The sequence below is a fragment of the Fringilla coelebs genome (assembly GCF_963513975.1).
Source record: "Fringilla coelebs genome assembly, chromosome: 1".
In the NCBI taxonomy this organism is placed as follows: Eukaryota; Metazoa; Chordata; class Aves; order Passeriformes; family Fringillidae; genus Fringilla; species Fringilla coelebs.
In genome coordinates this window covers 135,430,005-135,450,311 of record NC_140028.1, presented here as the reverse complement: position 1 = coordinate 135,450,311, position 20,307 = coordinate 135,430,005, and the positions used below count along the sequence as shown (strand labels likewise).

The 20,307-nt window shown below is 41.8% G+C and overlaps 1 protein-coding gene and 1 long non-coding RNA gene across 2 annotated transcripts; both read right to left on the bottom strand.

The window, feature by feature from the left end:
• Positions 1-459: 459 nt before the first annotated feature.
• OTUD1 (OTU deubiquitinase 1) lies at positions 460-3,017 on the bottom strand. Its single transcript, XM_084202026.1, has one exon. It carries the CDS (start codon positions 2,953-2,955, stop codon positions 1,663-1,665), a length of 1,293 nt encoding a protein of 430 aa, XP_084058152.1. The 5' UTR covers positions 2,956-3,017; the 3' UTR covers positions 460-1,662.
• Positions 3,018-3,573: 556 nt separating this feature from the next.
• LOC311154144 lies at positions 3,574-13,661 on the bottom strand. The gene is made up of 3 exons (XR_014616177.1): positions 13,355-13,661; positions 9,742-9,883; positions 3,574-3,809 (listed from the first exon to the last, which is right to left on the bottom strand). It is a non-coding gene; the product is annotated as an uncharacterized lncRNA (long non-coding RNA).
• Between the last annotated feature and the right edge of the window lie 6,646 nt (positions 13,662-20,307).

The following is a 20,307-nucleotide window of genomic DNA, read 5'->3' as shown; positions in this document are numbered from 1 at the left end:
CCAAGGCCCCACTGCTGACAGGACAAATCTCGAGCAAGTTTGGGGCTAACTGCAGAATGGAGGCTCCCAAAGGCCAATGTCCAAGCCCAGGTGTGCACAGTCCAGCAGAGAGCTGGCTCACCACCAACCCTGATGTCACCAGCTTATGAATTATGCTTGAGAACTCCTCTTCTAAGGCATATTAATATGGAAAATTGTTTCTCATTGGCAAACAGATATACTAAGATCTCTTGCAGTAAGAAAATAATTACAGATATTCAATTGTTTTTAAATGCTTGCGTTTCCTTCTTTCACATACTGACAGACACCGGAATTATCTGTGGTTCACATCTCTAAAGTACCATGCCCGTTCTTCCTACCTCTTAACAGGGAAGACTAAGGCAGAGAAGCTAAAAAAATGTTCCGCCCGCAATTCTTCCCCACACCAGGAATGCACAGGGTAGAAAAGAAGAGCACAAGTAAAATTATATTCTTTATTCATTCCATTTTAGCTGTGAATGTTCCTATTATACAAATACAGTATAAATTCCAAAATCACAATATATTACAAAATAAAAAAGTACAAACTGCATTACTTAATAAATATATCTAACAAGTTTAATCAGAAAGTAGAAGAGACAGAATCCAGGTTGGAGACATTTAAATGTTTGACCCAGCAAACCATACAAACCTCAATTTAAGTATCTTTTTCTTTTAAACCATAATGCAGAATACCATTCCTGACTTCTTGATTAGAAAATAAAGTCACGTGAATAAAATGTTGTGATCAGATAATGACTTGTTGGTGAAACACCAGTGCCAAAAAAGAAGCAGGGCTTATACGAAAGACACCATAACCCCAGAAACAAGAACACAAACACCGAGGTGCAGCCAAGGCAATTACTGCCAAAGCAGGAGACTATTATCTAGTCACAACATTCTATTGCAAGTTAATGTTCTGTTATTATAGATAAATAATATAAATGGAGCGGAGAGTGAGCCAACCAGGCAACAAGAGGCCAGTTTACTCAAAACAGTAATTAAAAACAGAAGAGTCAATTGCTCCCTGCTCTGTTCACGTGTAGCTGCATTCCAACTGGCTCAAAGGACCTGTTCTGTGCTCCAGGCAGAGAAAGCAACTGTACCTAAAAGCAGTCTGTTCTCACTTTGCCACACTTTTACAAAAGCCATTATTTTAATTTTGCAAGAAAATACCCACAATATTTTCATCAACTAGGGGGGTCAGTTTGACATCAACTTCATTTGGTAAAAATATAAGGTTTATGGGTAAAAAACACAGCAAAAAATAGCTGTTACATCATAAGCCTTATTTACAAAAACTGTTTACAAACGTTTTTGGCTGTACAGCTGAAAGCCAGATACTAATGTAAGATGTAGAAGATGGAGGTAACAGTTTAAAAATAGTGTGCAAAAAATACATTCTTATAGAAAATAGACAGTGAGGAGGGGAGACACAAACATACACAGAGAAATCTGCTTGCAAAGAACCCGAGGCTAAGTTTTTACAACAGAATATTACAACTACGTCTGTATTTATCCCCCGCAACCTACAGTCTTTCTCCGTCTGGGGTGCTGCTGCTTCATTAAGGATTAAGGCATCACCATCACAGCCAGCACACCTCTCTGTCAGTCCCTGCAGCAAAGCTCCCGGCCCGGGCGGTCTCATGAGCAGGCGTTCTGCTCTATGTACATCTTGGACAAGGACACCGCCATGGACTTGGCCAGCTCCTCATCCCGCCTGCGCTGTACCTGAGTCTGTCTGCACCACGCCTCGTACTCCGGGTTGGGGCACACGCGGTCCAGCACAGCATCGTAGTGCCCATTGCTAAGCCAGCTCAGCCAGATACTGGGCCGTGTCGGGTCCTCGGGCCCCAGGTAGTGAACCATGGTGGAAACGGTGGGGCTCTCGGGCCGGCCGCCCGTGGTGAGGTGGATGTTCACGTTCAGCATCTGCCCCATGGCCAGCAGCTCCGGGTAGCCGGCCCAGGCCCCGTCCTGGGCGGCGGCGATGAGGAACTCTCCCACGTCGCCCTCGATGATGGGGTTGAAGTGGTCCAGGTGGTCGGCGATGTAGTGCACGGTCTGCTCGCGGAGCTCGCCGTGCAGCCGCTGGTCCCCGTACACCGCCTTGCAGACGGCGCGGTACAGGCAGTTCCCGTCGGGGATGATGTGGAAGCGGAACCGGCCCTTCTGCCGCAGGTACTTGTCCTGCTTCTCCACCTCGGCCAGGTACAGCGCCAGCTTCTCGCTGCGCTCCGCTCTGCCGCCGGACCCCCGCCGGACGTCGGGCCCCGCCGCCTCCTCCTCCTCGCCGTGCGCGGGGCCGCCGGGCTGCGCGGGGCCCCCGCTCCGCTCTGCGGGGCCGCAGCCGGGGACCAGCCCGGGCTGGGCTCCGGCGGCCGCCGCCTGCAGCGCCTGGCAGTGCTCGCTGAGCCGCAGGCTGCGGTTGCTGGGCTCCTCGGCGACGGCCTCGCCGTCGCCCCCGGCCTGCCGCACGCTCTCCAGGATGCCCTCCAGCCAGGCGCGGCTGCGCGGCGAGCCCGGCACCAGCTCTCCGGCGGCATCGGCGCGCTGCACGATGCGGATGGGCACGATGCGCTCCAGCGGCCGCCGGCGGCTGACGGTGACCTGCGCGCAGGAGCTGAACTGCGGGCCGCCCGCCGGCCGCCCGGCCGGGCCCGCCGCGGGGCCGCTCGGCATCACCTCCAGGCAGGACGAGAAGGCGGGCATGGCGGCGGCGCTGCTGCTGCCCCCCGCGGGAACGAAGCTGTCCTTGCCGGAGCTCTCACCGGCCGCGTTCGGGCCCGCGGCGTCGGCGGCGCTCGGTGCCTCCGCGGCGGAGGGTCCCGGCGACAAGGAGACCTTGAAGACGGCGGCGGAGCTCGGCGAGGCCGCGGCGGCTGCTGCGGTGGCGGCCGCCGGGTAGTGGGTGATCACGGAGCTGTAGAGCTGCATCCTCGGCTCCCCGCGGGCGGCGCTTTATAGGCGGCGCCGCCGTCGGAGCTGGGGCGGGGAGCGGCAGCGGGGGCCGCGCTGGGGCTGCCGAGGAGGATGAACCGCCTGGGTAAAAATAAACAAGGGCATCACCGCCCGCCCCGCCCCGGCCGGGCCCCGCGGCCGCAGCAATTCCGACTGCGCCACCGGCACGGCCCCCCCGCGGGCTCCGGCCCTTCTGGAAGCTGCGGGAGCGCGGGAGGGGGGCGGGGCTGCCCGGGACGTCAGCGAGCGCCGCCCCTGCCCCGGCCTGCGTGTGCTCGGTGTCACGGTCCCTAAGCTGCGGCTCGGGCGCGGATAGTATTCTTCATATCCACTCGGGTTTGGACAGCCCGGGCGTAAACTGCTGTTTGTCCACCTGCAGCCCCGCTCTGGGAAATGCAGTACATGCATTATATCACACACGCAGGTGTGAGATATAAACCAGCACTAATTAACAGGAGACACACGGGTGAAATAAGGGTCTCATCAAGATCATTCATAATTGGTTTACTAATGCCGGTAGCACTTTAAAATTAAGCCATGTCTTCTAGCCTTAGCTGCGGTGTAAATCAAGTCAAAAAACCTTTGTCCAGGGACAATGATGAGATCTGTACACTCTCCATTTGGATTGTGTTCTGTCAGGCACACTGACCAAGAAACACCAGTCTGTACTATGATCAAATGCTAACTCAGACAGTCATTGCTAACAAAAGAGGGGGAAATGTATTGACATACAGAAGTTCAGAGTGATACTTAAAAACAGTTCTGGACTCTATCCCACAGCCTCAAGTATCTTCAGGAAAGTTGTAGTAGTCCAAGCAGATTGTAGAACTCTAAAAACAAACAAACAAACAAACAAACAAACAAACAGAAAACCCTTTATTTGAATATTCTGAAAAGTTTCTTTTCCTCATTCCATTTACATTATTTAAAAAGAGTAAGAGGATCAGTTACAATATACTGCAATGTCCAAAATAATTTTCTTTGGAGTCTTGGTTGTATTTTGTATCAATGTTTAGGGATACACTTCCTATCTTCAGTCTCTGCAGTTAATTCCAGGGCTACCAGTAACACAATATGGAATTTCATTCTCTTTACATGGAAAACATATTATGACTATCTCAGCTAAATTGCATGTTGGAGAAAAATGCTCCAACACTTCATACAAAATAAAGTGGATATTTACAGGAAAAGTTTTCACATATATCTTTTTTATTCTAGATAAAACACAGCAGTTTATTGCATGCAATATTGGGAACCTTTTAATGAAAATTTACAGACTAAATACATATCCAAAAATTTTGCCTTCAAAGCTGAAATGTAAGAAGTATATCAGATATGAATCAAAGTCCCAATGTCCTCAATTACCTGACAGAGCCAGCCAAAAATTTGATATCTTTAGAACAAATGGTGATGGGCCTTATCCAGGAGCATTTCTGGCAGCCTGTTAGAGTGGGATAAGATATTACAACTGCTCTGAAATTACAGAGTGACTCTTGTATTTCAGAATGTTCAGAACTTTGTTTTAAATATAGTTTGTGAGCCTAGTCAGTAAGTCTTTATTTCTGGACTAATCATTACTTAGAGAGGAATATATATTGACCAAATAGAAGTAAATTGAAATCTTTCCTCCTTGAAATGGAGGCTTGGAGCAAAGGAAAGATTCCCATCTTGTTTTATTTCTTAGTTAAAACTTGACAATGTCTATTTCCAAGTTAACATGTATATGTTTATATATATACTGATAGGAGAAGTCATGTAGAACTACTTCCAAGTGGGTTTAAAATATGCCACTTGTTCTTCATTGTGTGTTTTGTGTTTTATAAAGATGTATAATGTATATTCCTTAATGCTCATCACTTAATGCTTTTGCTACTTTTGTTTTGTTTTGTTTTTTCCCGAAAAGCTATCTGTAGTTCAGTTTAGTGAATGTTCTGTCTGCTAGTAAATGTCAGAGCTGAGTACAGGATGGTAGTTTAAAATCTTCAATGTCTGGTAACAGAGAGAGGGGAGGGACAGGCAGCTCTTTCTCTTAGAGAACAGTAAATGGATGCAGCAGAATAAGAGCACTTCTGACAGGAGCAAGTGCTGCATTTTGAAGGCTCAGTACTGCAAATTTCTTTCTTCTAGGATATTATAGAAACTCCTGCTAATGACTGTTCTGCCTCTCCAAAACCATAGGTTATTTGGAACAATGGTACATTAATGGATGGGCAGCTGTTTAATTCTGATTGTTGGTTACAATGAGGTATGACTTGAAGTTTGTGATGCTTCATTTGAGGAGAGAAACTGATTTTTGTATGCCCATATTACCCTTGTACTAGTATTCTGATGCTCTAATGTAACATATTCTGGATTGTTTATCTGAACAGAAATCCAAGGAATATCCTGAAAAACATGCTAAATATGCCAGCAGGTTTTTATAATGGTAGCAGATAGATTATTCTATTTTTCACTTTTTGCTTATAAGCAGATATAATGTCTTTCCTAAATGTTCAGTTAAAATGCACATAATAAGCTCACTAATAACATTAAAATACAAAAAAGATCTGTTGCTAGGTAACTGAGAGACAAAACAAACATTGTAACCACTGTCTTGATGTTAATAGTATACTACTTTTGATATCTTTATTATGTCCTGTGTGAAGTAAATGGAAAGAGGAGCTCACCTTGGTGTGTTTTACCTGTGTTGTTATTAAGTACTGACAATGTAATGCAACCAACATTTTTCCTAACTGAGCAGCCAGAGTTAGTCACACGTACTCGGCCTGAGGGGAATCCAGTCTCTCTGGATGACCAATGACAAAAATCCCATTGAGCCTCTGCCACACGAGCATCTCATGGTTAGCCTTCAGCTCTCAAACTAGGAGTTACCAGGAATCAGCCCTTCCTAAAGGTCATTTTCTTAGCTATCTGACAGGTTTTAACAATAACATCCTAAACCATGGTCTACACCAGGGAGTAATCATAGAATGGCCTGGATTGGAAGGAATCTCAAAAATAATCTAGCTCCTGGTCACCTTCTGCTAGACCAGGTTGTTCAAAACTCCATCCAACCTGGCCTTGAACACTTCCATGGAGGGACATCCACCACCACCAGGTGCAGCATCTGGAATGATCAAGTGCTATGAGTACAATTCTGGTGAAATAGAAATTTCAAAGAAATATTTGAATGCCTTTAATGCAAAAAGCCAGGGGCACATGGTTCTGCTGCCTTTAGTGCCTTTTACTACCAGAATATTGGTCTTTAAAATTTCTTTCAGCTACATATAGAACTGCTGTTAGTTCCAAGGAAAAACTAGATTTTGCTTTATTATGGCCCAGCTAAAACACAACCCATGTATCAATTACTTTGAGAATACTCCTGCATTTCCAGCTTCTGTCCACTTTTGCCTACAGGTCATGGCCTCACAAGCACTAGGTTTGGAAAGTGAGAAGAGCACACGATGGGTATGCCCTTCACTGTTTTCCACAGAGTAATATTCCTGAGCTTCTGATTCACTCATTACAGGGTAATGTCCAGTCCTTTGCTCTTACAGAATAGATCTCAAAATGAGCTCTGCAGTAATGAAGCACAAACATCTCCCATGGTTAAAGTTTCTCTTGACATTACTGTTATCACTGGTTACCCTGCACATTCCAGGCATACTTTAGATTGTTTAGAAGGCAAACCACAATCACAAAAACAGCTGTGGAACAACAGTGGTATTCACTGACGTAAAATGAAATGCATGAGAGTAGAACTAATTTTAACTTCAACATGTAGTAGATACATGATTGACATAGGAGAAACAAATTAATTACATCACCAGGAACATTTGCTAGTGAAGAAAGAAGGAGAAGTTGGATAAAATGATGTCGTGAATTACATTGAATAAGCATTTCCATTGCTTCTTTTTTGGTTTTTTTTTTGTTTGTGCTGACATAGCAGCCCTTCAGATAAAGATATTTCTGAGTATTTAATAAATTAATAACTTTTTGTATGTAACTGGAAGATTAAATGTTGAACTTATACTAGTAATCTGAAGTGGTATACCAAGGAAAAAATTTGTAAATTATTAGAAAATAGAAAAATATATAAAGAAACTTCCAGTACAGGGAAGAAATGCATATACATTTCAACTAGAAGGAACAAACTGACAAAATATCAATTTCATCCTCTGTTGCCTGAAGATTATCATATATATCATAATTTCTTTCATAAAATTACCAGTTACAGATAAATTATTTGGGGTGTGGCCAGTGACTCTATAAAGCTGTCACAAGGCAACAGAACTGCCAAAAGAACCAATTCTGCCCTTTGCTGTTCCCAGTGTCTTTTTTTTACTCCTGATACCACCTGCTTTGTGATGGCCTAAGTGTAGTATTAACTTAAGTACCTAGTGTATTTCACCCTAAATGCCAACAAAAAAAGGAGGAAAACTGCATCCACACTTCTACTGAGGTGTGAAAACGTTGCATAAAACAAGGGCTATGTCTCAGACAGCTTTGCCTCACAATTTGTTGTTCAGCTTCTGCATATATTAAAATTTTATTCACGGTATGGGTGCACCAGGCATTAGAGATGCAACCAGTGCTATGACATCATGTGGCAAGAGTTTGTGGAAAAAGGCCTGTTGGTGATAAATATAGACATTTGCTCATGTCTCAAGGGCTCAGTTGGTATCCCAGTTGATAAGTGAGTCTCTAAATGTGAGTGATGACGCAGATCAAGCCTCACATTTCTGCTCAGAAGTGTAGATGGCAGTTGCAGTGATCATTGTGCACAGGGCCTTAAGATGATACCAGGAAAAAAAAAGGGGGGGTGGGAAACAACAATGCTGTTTCCTCTGGAAAAAAAAAAAATGTTAATAATGTGGTAATAATGTTACATAGACAAACTTGATAATGTGTATGATGTTTAGAAGGGAAATCTTCTCTATTTTTATAAACCTGTTGAGATATATAAGTGTTCACAATGTCTACTTTTTGTCAGTTACAGGAAATCAGTCACCTTCTCTCCCTTTCATGTTGGTTAATGGCAATTTGGGGTCAAGGAAAGTAGATACTTTGGCTAAGACTGAGAGCAGAACACAGTTCTGACAAGGACAAACTGTGAAGGAGGTAGGGGAAATGGGCAATACAGAAATACCAGAAGCAGGAAATCACCACTCACAATTACAGGAAATATTATTAATAGCTTAATCTTGATAAAAACTGGAAACATAAAATAACTGTGGTAGAAAAGAAGGTGCAATACTGCCTACTCTTGAAGTGAAAAAATGCTCCTGTGAGGTAGCAAGCAGCCAACACTACCATGTGTGGCCTCACTGTTTGGAAACAGACTGATTCCATGGGAAGTGTCATCCCCTCTATCCTCCACAACCTTGCAATGCACACCTTTCCCTGCCTTTCTGCCATCAATAAGTAGCAAAAGGAGGAATCATCATTTTGCAGCTAGAAGCGAGTGTCACAGAAAACATTCCATCATTCATGCTTTGAGAGTCACAGAATAGCAGGTAATTACATTTACCAGCTTTGTTGTTCCCCTGCCAAGTCCTTCCTGTGGGAAAGGGCTGTGGTTATATGCTACATAACCAGCTCAGCAACTCATGTCAAATCCCTGATGAAATGTAAGGAGAGAGCTTACCTCATCACAATTAAAAACCTGCTCTGTTTCCATTTATGCAGCACAGAGCTAACTGTTATGGCAAGGTTGGATCACAGCTATTTAACTCCACTGTCTCAACATGAAAAAATAACACAGGTAGAGCCATTAGAGAGGAGGGATGACATCAATTCATCCTGACTGATGTCCTAGTCTGCGTAAATAACCAAACCTTTCCTTAACATACTTCGCCATACCTAAGTGTACAATATGAAATCATTTTTTCTGATCTGAATTTTAAAAGTTCTAATATAACAAGAGACGATTTTTTAAAAGTATTTATAATAATGAGCCTGAATCTGAAATATTTTTCACTTGAAGAAATCAGGGACAGATACTCTCCAGTTCGTAGGTTTACACTGGTAACTCCAATCAGAATGGAATCTTTACTTAGCCTGAAATATAAATTAGTGTTCCTGAGGCTTCCAGTGAATATCCACAAAAATTTTAAAATAAGATTTTAGCAATTTAGGAGTGCCAGTATTTATTCTAGTGTAATGGAAGCATTAACATTGTTGCAAAGAAGCACTAGTTATTGAAGTGACATTATCCATACATGAAAATAAACCTTCTTCAAGTTATGATTTATAAGTTAGCACAATTTTATGAATATTAAGCATTAATCAATTAGTAATTCAGAGATAGAATCGCAAATACAGTCAGCTTACTAAATCAGACCTGGACATAGAGGGTTTTGTGCATGTCTATCTGAATTTGACATAAAGTCACTATAAGAAATTGAGTATATCTAATCTTGCAGTATCTAAATAAAGTTTCTGATACTGCATGGTATGAGTCATTACCAATCCAATTAAGACAGGGATTAAAACAAGAAACAAAAGATGATGATGGAGAGAGACAACTAAAAATGATTTAAAGAAACTGTTACATTGAAAGAAACTTGCTAGTGGAGTACTTCAAAGATCCATCTTGAGACTGACTTTAATATTTTCAGTAATTACACCAGCACTAGCTGTGCTACTGACTTAAAGACTGAGAGCTGAGCAGCATTTAAAGAAGATTTTTAAAATGTCATATGGGAAACATCTGAAGACTAGAGACAGAATTGCTTATGTGACTATCTGAAATTCAACAGTGCAAAATGAAAGGGTATCCACCTGGTGGCAGGTAAGTATTTCCATGATTAGCATAATCTCAGCTGTGGGAAACCAGCAGGACAGAAGACCCACAAACGCTATACCGAGGCAGAATCACTGTAGTTTCTGATGTGATGTAGCTTTCAAAAGGAAAAACAGGATCCTAGAACACAGCAAGTGAGTACATATACAAAATAAATATTTCTTTAAGAAAGGACTTGTGAAATTTTATCTGGAATACTGTACACATTTCTGTTCACTGTTGCTTTACAATGTTGACTGGAAGGAGAGCAAGGGGGAATTAGAATGATCAGGGCACTAGTGGCTGTCTAACAAGAGGAGACAACTGCTCTTGGCTTGCATTATCCCTAACAGGTTGCATTACCTAAGGTTGAGAAGGGACCCCTAAAAATACATCACAGATTAAATACTAGGGAGCAAGAAGAGCTCCCTTGCTTAAAGGTAATGTTGGCCAAAAAGAAATGGATACCAACTGGCAAGGGAGAAATTTAGTCCTGACTCACAGCCTTGGCTTTCAGATATGACATAACTGCAAATAGTTTTATGAAAGGATGCTGGTAACAAAATACTTGCAGCAGCATGGTGAAACCAGGGGTGGCCTATGAATGTGAGGACCATTCTAGTTTAATTATAACAGAGGACTATAGCTTGGTAAAGACTTTGATCTTAATGTGCAATCAAGTCTTATTCCACTTCTTCATTCTATTATGTCTGTTTCCTGGTTTGCTTTTTTTTTGCTGGGTTTTTTTTTGGTGCCACAGTGTTCCCTGCACAGAAAGCAGATCCCCCAGCCAGTGAAACAGTTCTGGCTGTTCTTCTGGAGAGATGGGACACAAACCAGAGGCAAGCAGGATCTCATTTTCAAAGATTACAACTAAAGTCACTTTGCACGGTTAAAAGCAGTATTTTGTAAGGCTATAAATATTATTCTTTTAGATTTGGCATCAGTACCATTCCAAATCCATTTTCAACAGCTTCTAACTGGGTTAAAATTATCATAAAATTCATTCCAGGGAATTTGGAGAATGAAGATTATAAACAAACAGCTTTTGATTATTATCTAAGAGAATCAATAGCTGTCCTTGCCCAGGCTAGAGAGCAAAGACGTTTCTAAATAAACAAGATTATTATGAGTGCAGTAGGTAATTAGGGTGTGCAGCATTGAGTTACTTAACATAAAAACATTACTTAGAATAGTTAGATCAACAGTAATCAAAAACAAGAAAAGAACCAACAGTGTAAGTCAAAATATATCATAAACAAAGTGTTGAGTTTTTCTGTTCATAAATACATATGACTCTTCTTATCAGAACTTCTAATGGATAAAATTTGCTCCTTTCATATATATCAAAGCAATATATGGGATAAATAAATAACTTTGCCTAATCTGTCATCTGATTCCTATATGTCATAAAAACTTTGATGTAATCTTTGGCAGTTTTTTCCCAATACATTTGTGATCTGTTTCAAATGGCTAATTAGATTTTTTCCCAAAAATGCACTCTTCCCTATATTATTAGTGTTGAAATGTGACCTAAAAGTCACATTTACCTCAATGCACTCTTCTCTATATTATTAGTGCACTCTTCCCTATATTATTAGTGTTGAAATGTGACCTAAAAGTCATATTTCACCCAATGCACTCTTCTCTATATTATTAGTGCACTCTTCCCTATATTATTAGTGTTGAAATGTGACCTAAAAGACAGGCTTTACAAATGGTCTTTTGAAGCCAAGTAATAAATTCTGCCATTCACTCAATTACTTTATTTTTCTACCAAAGAAAACCTCTGAGAAGAATTACAAGTATCAATTTAAACCATTACTCAACATGTCTGATTTAATGATGCAATCTCCCTTTTATATTCAAGTAACATCTGTCAATGTACTCATGATTTATCTCTTGCACTATATGTAACTTCTTAAATTTCTCTTTTTTACTAGAACAGAGATCACTTGTTTATCCCTTTTTCAGCTTGAGCTAGAAGAGAAAAAAAATCTAACATTTAATTGTATGTTGGCAGTTTGTATCGCTTTCCATCTTCTCTACTTGAAATGAGATCATGCCCAGAGCTTGCAGAAAAGGTACAATTAGTTAAATTATTTTCACTATTGAAAAAAAAGGCACATTTTTTTCTAAAAGGCATATGATTCCCTGGCACTTCTGTGGACTCACAGAACTTAAAATGGTTTTTATTCATCTAATCATGGTGAGTTATGAGCCATAAAGATTATGTGTCACATTGAACTAGCAAAATTCAACTCCATTAGAAGAAATCATCGTGTTTAAAACACCTTACATTATCTATAAGTAATTATTTGCTTCTATATTTATAGAGTTGGGCTATGTTGATATTTGAAATTAAATATTTGACATCTCTCCAGGTGTAATCTGAGTTCAAAAAAGTTTAAGGAATTTTTAATGCAAATGCTAATAGCTATTGAGGTCAAAGAGCACTATAGATCAAAGTGTACTCAAACTCACATTAATACCTTTATCTTTTTTTCAGTTGTCCATACTTTCTGACTGACTTCTGTCAAGGGAGAGCTATGAGAAAATCATGCCTAGCTCTGGGCCGTCGTACTATTGTTTCCTAACTACACAAAAACTAGAATTTTGAAGTCTAGGTTTATTTATTGGAAAGAAAGAAAACTGGCCATTCATAATGGCTTATACTCTTGTTCGAACCACCCTCCTCCAGGCTGCAGCCATAACTGCCCAGACTTTTTTCTTCTTCTTCCTTTAGAGCCTAAGTCACTATTCTGTATTTTCCATATTTTCTTCTTATTCTTATGCAGCTTTAAAAATCCACCTAAACTTCATCCACCTCTCTGTGTCCCGGTCTGTAACCAGAGGTGAGATGTTCAGGACGGTCCGTGTGCAGTGGGAGTCATTGGTGCCCTGCTATGTGCAGCATTGTCTGAAACGTGTCAGCCTGTGGGGAAAATGCTTCCTGACCTCGGTTACCTGTGGGGAAAATGCTTCCTGACCTCGGTTACCTGTGGGGAAAATGCTTCCTGACCTCAGTTACCTGTGGGGAAAATGCTTCCTGGCCTCGGTTACCTGTGGGGAAAATGCTTCCTGACCTCGGTTACCTGTGGGGAAAATGCTTCCTGACCTCGGTTACCTGTGGGGAAAATGCTTCCTGACCTCAGTTACCTGTGGGGAAAATGCTTCCTGGCCTCGGTTACCTGTGGGGAAAATGCTTCCTGGCCTCGGTTACCTGTGGGGAAAATGCTTCCTGACCTCGGTTACCTGTGGGGAAAATGCTTCCTGACCTCAGTTACCTGTGGGGAAAATGCTTCCTGACCTCAGTTACCTGTGGGGAAAATGCTTCCTGACCTCGGTTACCTGTGGGGGAAATGCTTCCTGGCCTCAGTTACCTGTGGGGAAAATGTTTACTGACCTCGGTTACCTGTGGGGAAAATGCTTCCTGACCTCGGTTACCTGTGGGGAAAATGCTTCCTGACCTCGGTTACCTGTGGGGAAAATGTCTCCTGACCTCAGTTACCTGTGGGGGAAATGTTTCCTGACCTGAGCGCGTGAACTTTCATCAGACGCTCTCCCGTGAGGATCTAACCACTGATATTTACAACTTAACAGCACTTTTACCTTAAATAGGAGGTGTCCAGTTGGACAGATGCTCCAACAGCGTGTAGGCTGGCTTAAGAGGGGGAAGAGGCTACGGAACGAGATTAATACGTATCAAATGAGAAGAACATATACAAGGGAGTGAGGGTATTTGCGGAGCAACAGGTGCCGGGTAGCAAGCAGGAGAAGCGCGTTCTGCCTCTCGGGAGACGGGACCCGTTTTCTCCGCTCGGGGACGCTTTGCGGGCTGCACCGGCCCGGGCGGGCTCCACCCGCGGCCGCCCAGGGCAGCCGGGCCCCGGCGCAGCGCGGAGGCTGCGGGCCGGGCCCGGCGGGCGGCCCCGGGAAGCAGCGGGGCCGGGCCCGAGCCCAGCGCCCGGCGCCGCCCGCAGCGGGCCCGCGTCACTTCCTGGCTGGGCCGTGAGGGCTCGGCCGCGCTGCGGGGCCGTCCCGCCGGCATCTACAGCTGCGGGGCCGGGGCGGCTGCCGGGCCCTCTCCCGTGACACCGCTGACCCCGGTGACGGGACCCGGCCTTCTTTTCCTGGCTCTGGTCACAGCCTTCACACAGGCATCCACCTGCTCCGGCGGGGGCTCCTCCACGGGCTGCTGGGGAATCTCTGCATCACTGTCTGCTCCACAGGCTGCAGGGGAATCTCTGCATCCCTGTCTGCTCCACAGGCTGCAGGGGAATCTCTGCATCCCTGTCTGCTCCACAGGCTGCAGGGGAATCTCTGCATCCCTGTCTGCTCCACAGGCTGCAGGGGAATCTCTGCATCCCTGTCTGCTCCACAGGCTTCAGGGGAATCTCTGCATCCCTGTCTGCTCCACAGGCTGCAGGGGAATCTCTGCATCCCTGTCTGCTCCACAGGCTGCAGGGGAATCTCTGCGTCCCTGTGTGCCTCCACAGGCTGCAGGGGAATCTCTGCATCCCTGTGTGCCTCCACGGGCTGCAGGGGAATCTCTGCATCCCTGTGTGCCTCCACGGGCTGCAGGGGAATCTCTGCATCCCTGTGTGCCTCCACAGGCTGCAGGGGAATCTCTGCATCCGTCTGCTCCACAGGCTGCAGGGGAATCTCCACTCAGGCTGGAGCGCCTCATCTCCCTCTGTCTTCACTGCCCTTGGTGTCTGCAGAGATGTTGCTTTCACATATTCTCACTCTTCTTTGAGCACAATCACATTTTTTCCTCTTTCTCTTACCAGGTAAGAGAGGTGCTGCCACCATTTCTGATGGGCTCAGCCCTGGCCAGTGTTGGGTATGTCCTGAAGCCAGCTGGAATTGGCTCCGTGGGACATGGAGGAAGCCTCTGGCAATTTCCCACAGCAGCCCCTTTGAGCCCCCCACTACCAAAGTCTGGCCATGCAAACCCAATACCTCCATCTATCCTAGAAAAGTAATTCAAATTGAAGTTATAATGCAGAAATACAGGCACTGCCACTGAATTTCCATTACTAACAGAAGATCGATTAATAATGCAATTACTCTAGTATTGCAAGTGTTTTTTAAAAATCTTTTAGTTTTGTCTCCCTTGCATTTCAGGTGACTTTAAAATGGGATATTAGAGCACTGATCATGCTACATAAAAAGTTATCAAAGAAATACCAGAATAAAGGAGCTACCTATTGCTATGCAAACTTTAGTCAACATAAATTAGGAAAGTATCATAACAGAGTTTTTCTTATGCTGTGAAAAATACCTCTGTCACTGTCACCTCTGTACTGTGTAACCCTTAAGGAATCTGTTTTGGCTTTTCTTCTGTTTTTATAAACCTATTTCAGCTAAATTATATAGATTCGTGTTTTCAAAATAGATTGATATGTAAGTATTAATACCTTAATTAGAGACTGGTCTACTTGGCTATCTCAGTCAGAGCAAACTACAGAGGATTTAACAAGACTCTAGGTACAAAAAAGATAAGTAAAAAATCTGAAAGTTTGGAGCAGGGGCTAAAAGCATGGAAATAAACACAGGCCTGTCAGTTCTATTGACGCCCATTGTGAGCTACAAGTTTGACTTAGCTGACCTCAAACATCTAAGGAGAATAAATGAAATAGTGCAGTGCTTTGGCAAATCACATACAAAAGCAAATTGGAAAGAAGATCCCAATAATACAATCTGCCCTTGCCTTGTGCATTTATGTGTATTGTAAGCGGTGTGTCTGAAATGTAAAGCTTAGACTTGGGAGAAGAGGGTGCAGTCCTAAAGGAGGCACAGTGCAGTCTGCTCAACCGAAGTGCCTTAGGAATTTGTGCGGGAAGACGGTGCCTCTAGAGACCTGCAGAGGGAGATGTGTGCCTCCAAAACGAGGGGTTTCTAGCTGTCTGTGTAAGAATTTTCATAAGAAGTAGTCCAGGGTTATAAAATAATTATGCACACAAAATTCCTAGAAAGAATAAGCTTTTGGTTTTAGTTCTCAGTGGTATACAGAGATACAAACTAAAATTAAATGCTTATTTTTAGAAGCAGTATCTCATTCTATCTCTAATCCCTGAAAGACTCCAGTGTATTTTGCTCATCTGAGCCAGGGGCAAGCAGAATGTATTTCCTTTAACCCTTCACCTGTTCTTTGCTAAAATGCTCAATGCTAAAATTTCAATTCTTTTCATCAAGAAACACTTTCCAGGGTGTTGAATTAGGATTTTTAAACAAGCTTTGGCCACTTACTGAGCTTACATTTTGATATCTGTATTAATACATATGTGTGGGTCTCATTTGCAGATTCTGACTAGTTACCATCTGGCAGATACTTGAATGTTCCTAAGTTAGTTATTTTTTGAAGAAGCTGAATATTCTTCCTGCATAAATACTCTCTGCCTGTCAAACAGTGAGTCCAAGTATCTTCTAAATATGCAGTACTGAAGGTTTGGAGGGGGAGTCTTTAGTTTAACAGAGAACACTTTGTACACCAGTATATATTTGTGTTTGTATTTATATTGAGGGTCAGGTCTCATGCTTTTCTTGCATGAGACTAAAGAGATATGTGTTGAATTTTGTGTATTCAGATCTTCCATTTCATGAGTTACAGTTTTCTTAATGTTAGTGTTAGTTTCAATTTTTGTCATCCCCCAGAGCGATGCAATGGAGCAATGCTTACAGCAAGCATTAAAAAGATGTCATTGATACAACTGACATGGCAATATATGTTAATTTGGGCTCATTTTTATAATTTAGTCTGCAAAAGCAAATTACAGTTTTCTCCATGTCATTACTTTTCAATTTTTATCAAGCAACTTTATAGTGCAATATTTCTTATTTTCTTTACAGAAGGCTCCCTGATACTTAACAGTCAAATTTTTTGTTTTGGGTTGAGAATCAGCTCACAGATGAAGAAACATACATTTCTCATGGGAGGATCTTCCCAACAATCAGTACAGATCTGTCTTCTCTTCAGTGGAGGTGTCTAAAGATACTCGAGCTGGGCCCTGCCTCTGGTTGCAGAAGGGGACAGGTTTACTTCATCCCCGTGTGAGATGTGTTTCATACCTCACCTCTGACACTAAACTGTGTGTTCATGAGCAACTGAGTCAAGTTTCATTTGCCTTATTGCCTGTCGCAGAAACTTACTCTCCAAGTTCTTAGGCAGAACTTAAATTTAGGTATTTTCCTGTGCAGATGACATTCCTGCTGGCAGCCTGAGATGTCCAAAGCATGGATGTGAAGCTGTGAGCTCTGACGGGTGTAGAGACGCTGCCCAAGTGAACAGTAGGGCATAGAAATGTTTAGGTGATTAAATCTAGTCACAGGCGTATTGAACAGAGTAATGGAATAGCCATACTTTTATTTTGACCAGCTTGCTTTCTATATAAAAATACAAAATTCTAAGATTTTGATTTTTAGCTCATTTGCTCCCTCTAGCCAGATTTGTTCATCTGCAAAAGCATCAGTCAAGCACAATGTGAAGAAAATTTTGAAGAGCAGGCTGCAAACATTTGTAAATACATAAATGACCCACTGACAGGCATTGACTTTTTACATAAATGGGTAAAGAAAAAATTCTTTTTCATTTACATGTTGATCTTCACTAGATACCAGGTTTCATTCATATATCCTTTTTGTGCAGATTAAAACAATATTCACTTAACAAGAACTAATCCATGGAAGTACTAGAAATAAGGAAGTAAAGAAGAGTACTAATATAGATTCAAAATTTACTGTATAAGGTGTCTTTTGCAAATCTGCAATTGAACAGAACATGAATTACAATGTGCTCAGCATCTAGAAAAATATTCTTAAATTGTCTTGTGATGTTCCTGGTAAAATTCTTTATAACAATATTTTAATAGGCAACAAAAGTAGCACACTCCCTATGTATATCATTTATTTACAGTTCTTTTCCCACTTATTTATTTGATAAAATACAGTCAGTTAGTGTTGGGCAGCCAATCACAGCCCATGACAGCATTAACACTCCTTGGCAATCGTGTTGCAATCAATGAGCCCTCACTGCAGTAGAGAAATATGCATAAATCCTCAGATTCAAGTTTCTTATTTGAACATTAATGAAAAACGTTTTAATAATGCAGAAAAAATACAGAAAAGGAATGTGAGCTTATTATTTAAGTAGAAGAGCTTGGATTTCATTTTCTTAAACAAAAAAGAAGAAAAAAATAAAAGTAGTTTGGTTTGATTTTGTAATTGTTCCTGTTCTTCTACTGTACATCAAAATTATCAGTAATGTATTACAAATTGAATTACAGAATGAGGTCAAAGCAACAGCATCAGCTATGGTGTACACTGGCTGTTCTCAGGGCCAACTTTGAGGGAGGTTTTCATCATGAGTGTGATAGTAGACTGCTGGTCTGAGTATTAATGTGTCATGAACTGGTTACAGAGTATAGCTTTGCAGTTCAAAACCTGGAGAAGGCATTTGAAGAAGGCATTTTTTATGAGGACTAAGCATTTAAACTATATTTAATAGAAATAGATGAACACACAAAGTAGGGGGTTTTTTTACAAATATTGTTTTTTCTTAGGCAGTTTAGCATTCTTGAATATAGTTTTAGGTAAGTAACATCTTAATTAATACAACATGAACAAGGTATGTTAGTAGATACCAATGGAAGAATGCAAAAAAGTGCAGTTTTCAATTTCTTGACTCTTGAAGATTAACCACAAAATACTCGAGCAGTGTAGGATTAGACCCAAACACACAGTCAGTGCCACTTTTCCATGTTACTCAGGATAGGCAAATCATGAAGGGATGGGCATAGTTTAATTCCCAGCAAACTAAGGGAACATGCTTCATTGTCAGTCTGTGGTAGGGTCTGTTAAGAGGTAGAAACAGTAATCACATAAAATGGAGACTGGTTCAATTTGAAAAAAATAAATGTTTTGATGAGTTTGGTAGTTGAGCTCTTAGGCTGCCGAGCAGGGACTCGTGGCCAGTCGTAGGCACTCCAGGTGGCTTCCTGGTGCCCTCTAGGGCCTGTGCCACAAACCTTCATGGTAACTAATTTCAGCATATAACTGGAACAGCAAAAAGAATCCACAGTAGGAAGGATGGAATCTAAATTTCATCTTCCTTCCCCTACAGGCAAACAGAGTACACATGGTTGTACTTCTTGACAAAACAAAGCCAGTATTTTAAAAAAAGGATTATTAAGTTACTTCACTTATGTGGGTAGTTGGGAAAGGTGGTGGGTAAAGTATTTAGCAAAATTATCCTCCTGTTTATACATGGCACAGTCAAGTGGAGATATATAGCAGGAAGTGTGTCCAGTATATTAACAGCATCTCTTGTGTAATACAGTATATAAAAAAAAATGTAGAGAATCCTGGAAGGAGAAAAGAATCTGTTCTTACAGCATGAATGATCTCCTAGACATGTGCAGGGACAGGAGAACAGGTGCACTTCTGAATGGGTTTAAACCAGCATTAATCATGTGGATGTTTCACAGAATAGGATAGAGAAATGTGAAGCAAAGGAGAAAAGTTCACAGAAAAGATACGAGGAGCTGTGAGGCTGAGGAATTTTAAAAAGATGTGAGAGGAAATCAGAATGCAGAAAGCACTGACCAAGTGACAGAAGGTGATCTGCAGTTCAAGAATGTTGCATAGCTTAAAGTAAGTGATTAGAAAGCAATATCAAGGGTTTAGCTTTTTAGAAGGAAATGGAATATTGTATCAAGAAAGAAACTGCAAGTTTTTTTAAAACTTCACAAAGAGTAAAGATGTTAATTTTTTACTTTTGTTCTTCGTTCCTGGATAATGGTCTGGTGTAGCACCATTAGTTGAAGAAAGAAATTCTGCTCCAAAACCAAGTAGGGGATTTTTATGAGTGTTAAGGAATCTTCTTGCAATTGCTTCAAATGTTTTAGGCAGAGATAGTTTAAAAGACTATACTGTTTGAGGGATAGTCTATGTTCCCTTTTATGATCAGGTAGTGAAACACTGCTTCTGGGAATTCTAAAATAAATATTTTATTTTTTCATTCACAATTGGGTTGTTAATCATTTAAATCAGCATTTCAAATGTATAGTGAAGGTATAACTTCATTTGAAATATAAAAATGTAATACGAAATCCCTCATTGGAGTTTTCTTAACACCTGCAGTAGAAGTTTGTGGAGTACAACAGGTACTTGGGTACAACCAATAATAGTTATGAGAAGCTGTTTTCAATTATTAATCTTTTTCCCCATGCAAATGCAGACATAAATAGCTAGTTATAGTGGCAAAGAGCTCTCCTGCTTGTTCAGTCTCTAGTCTTCAAATAGGAGACATGATTCAGTCTCATTTGCCCATACATCTGCTTTGTATCCCTTCTGCAACATAAACATGTCCTTCTACCCAAATTGACTGTACCTGTCTGGAGTTCACTGAAATGTGACAAATCTGGAACACTTTTTCAAAACTTCACATATGCTTTAGGCTGATAAAAGCAGTCTCAGGCTCTAAAGAGTTTCCAGAGTGCCAGCTAAGCCTGGCACTCTATTGCTTTTTCATTCCTGCTCTCTATGTATCATTGAGATGTGTA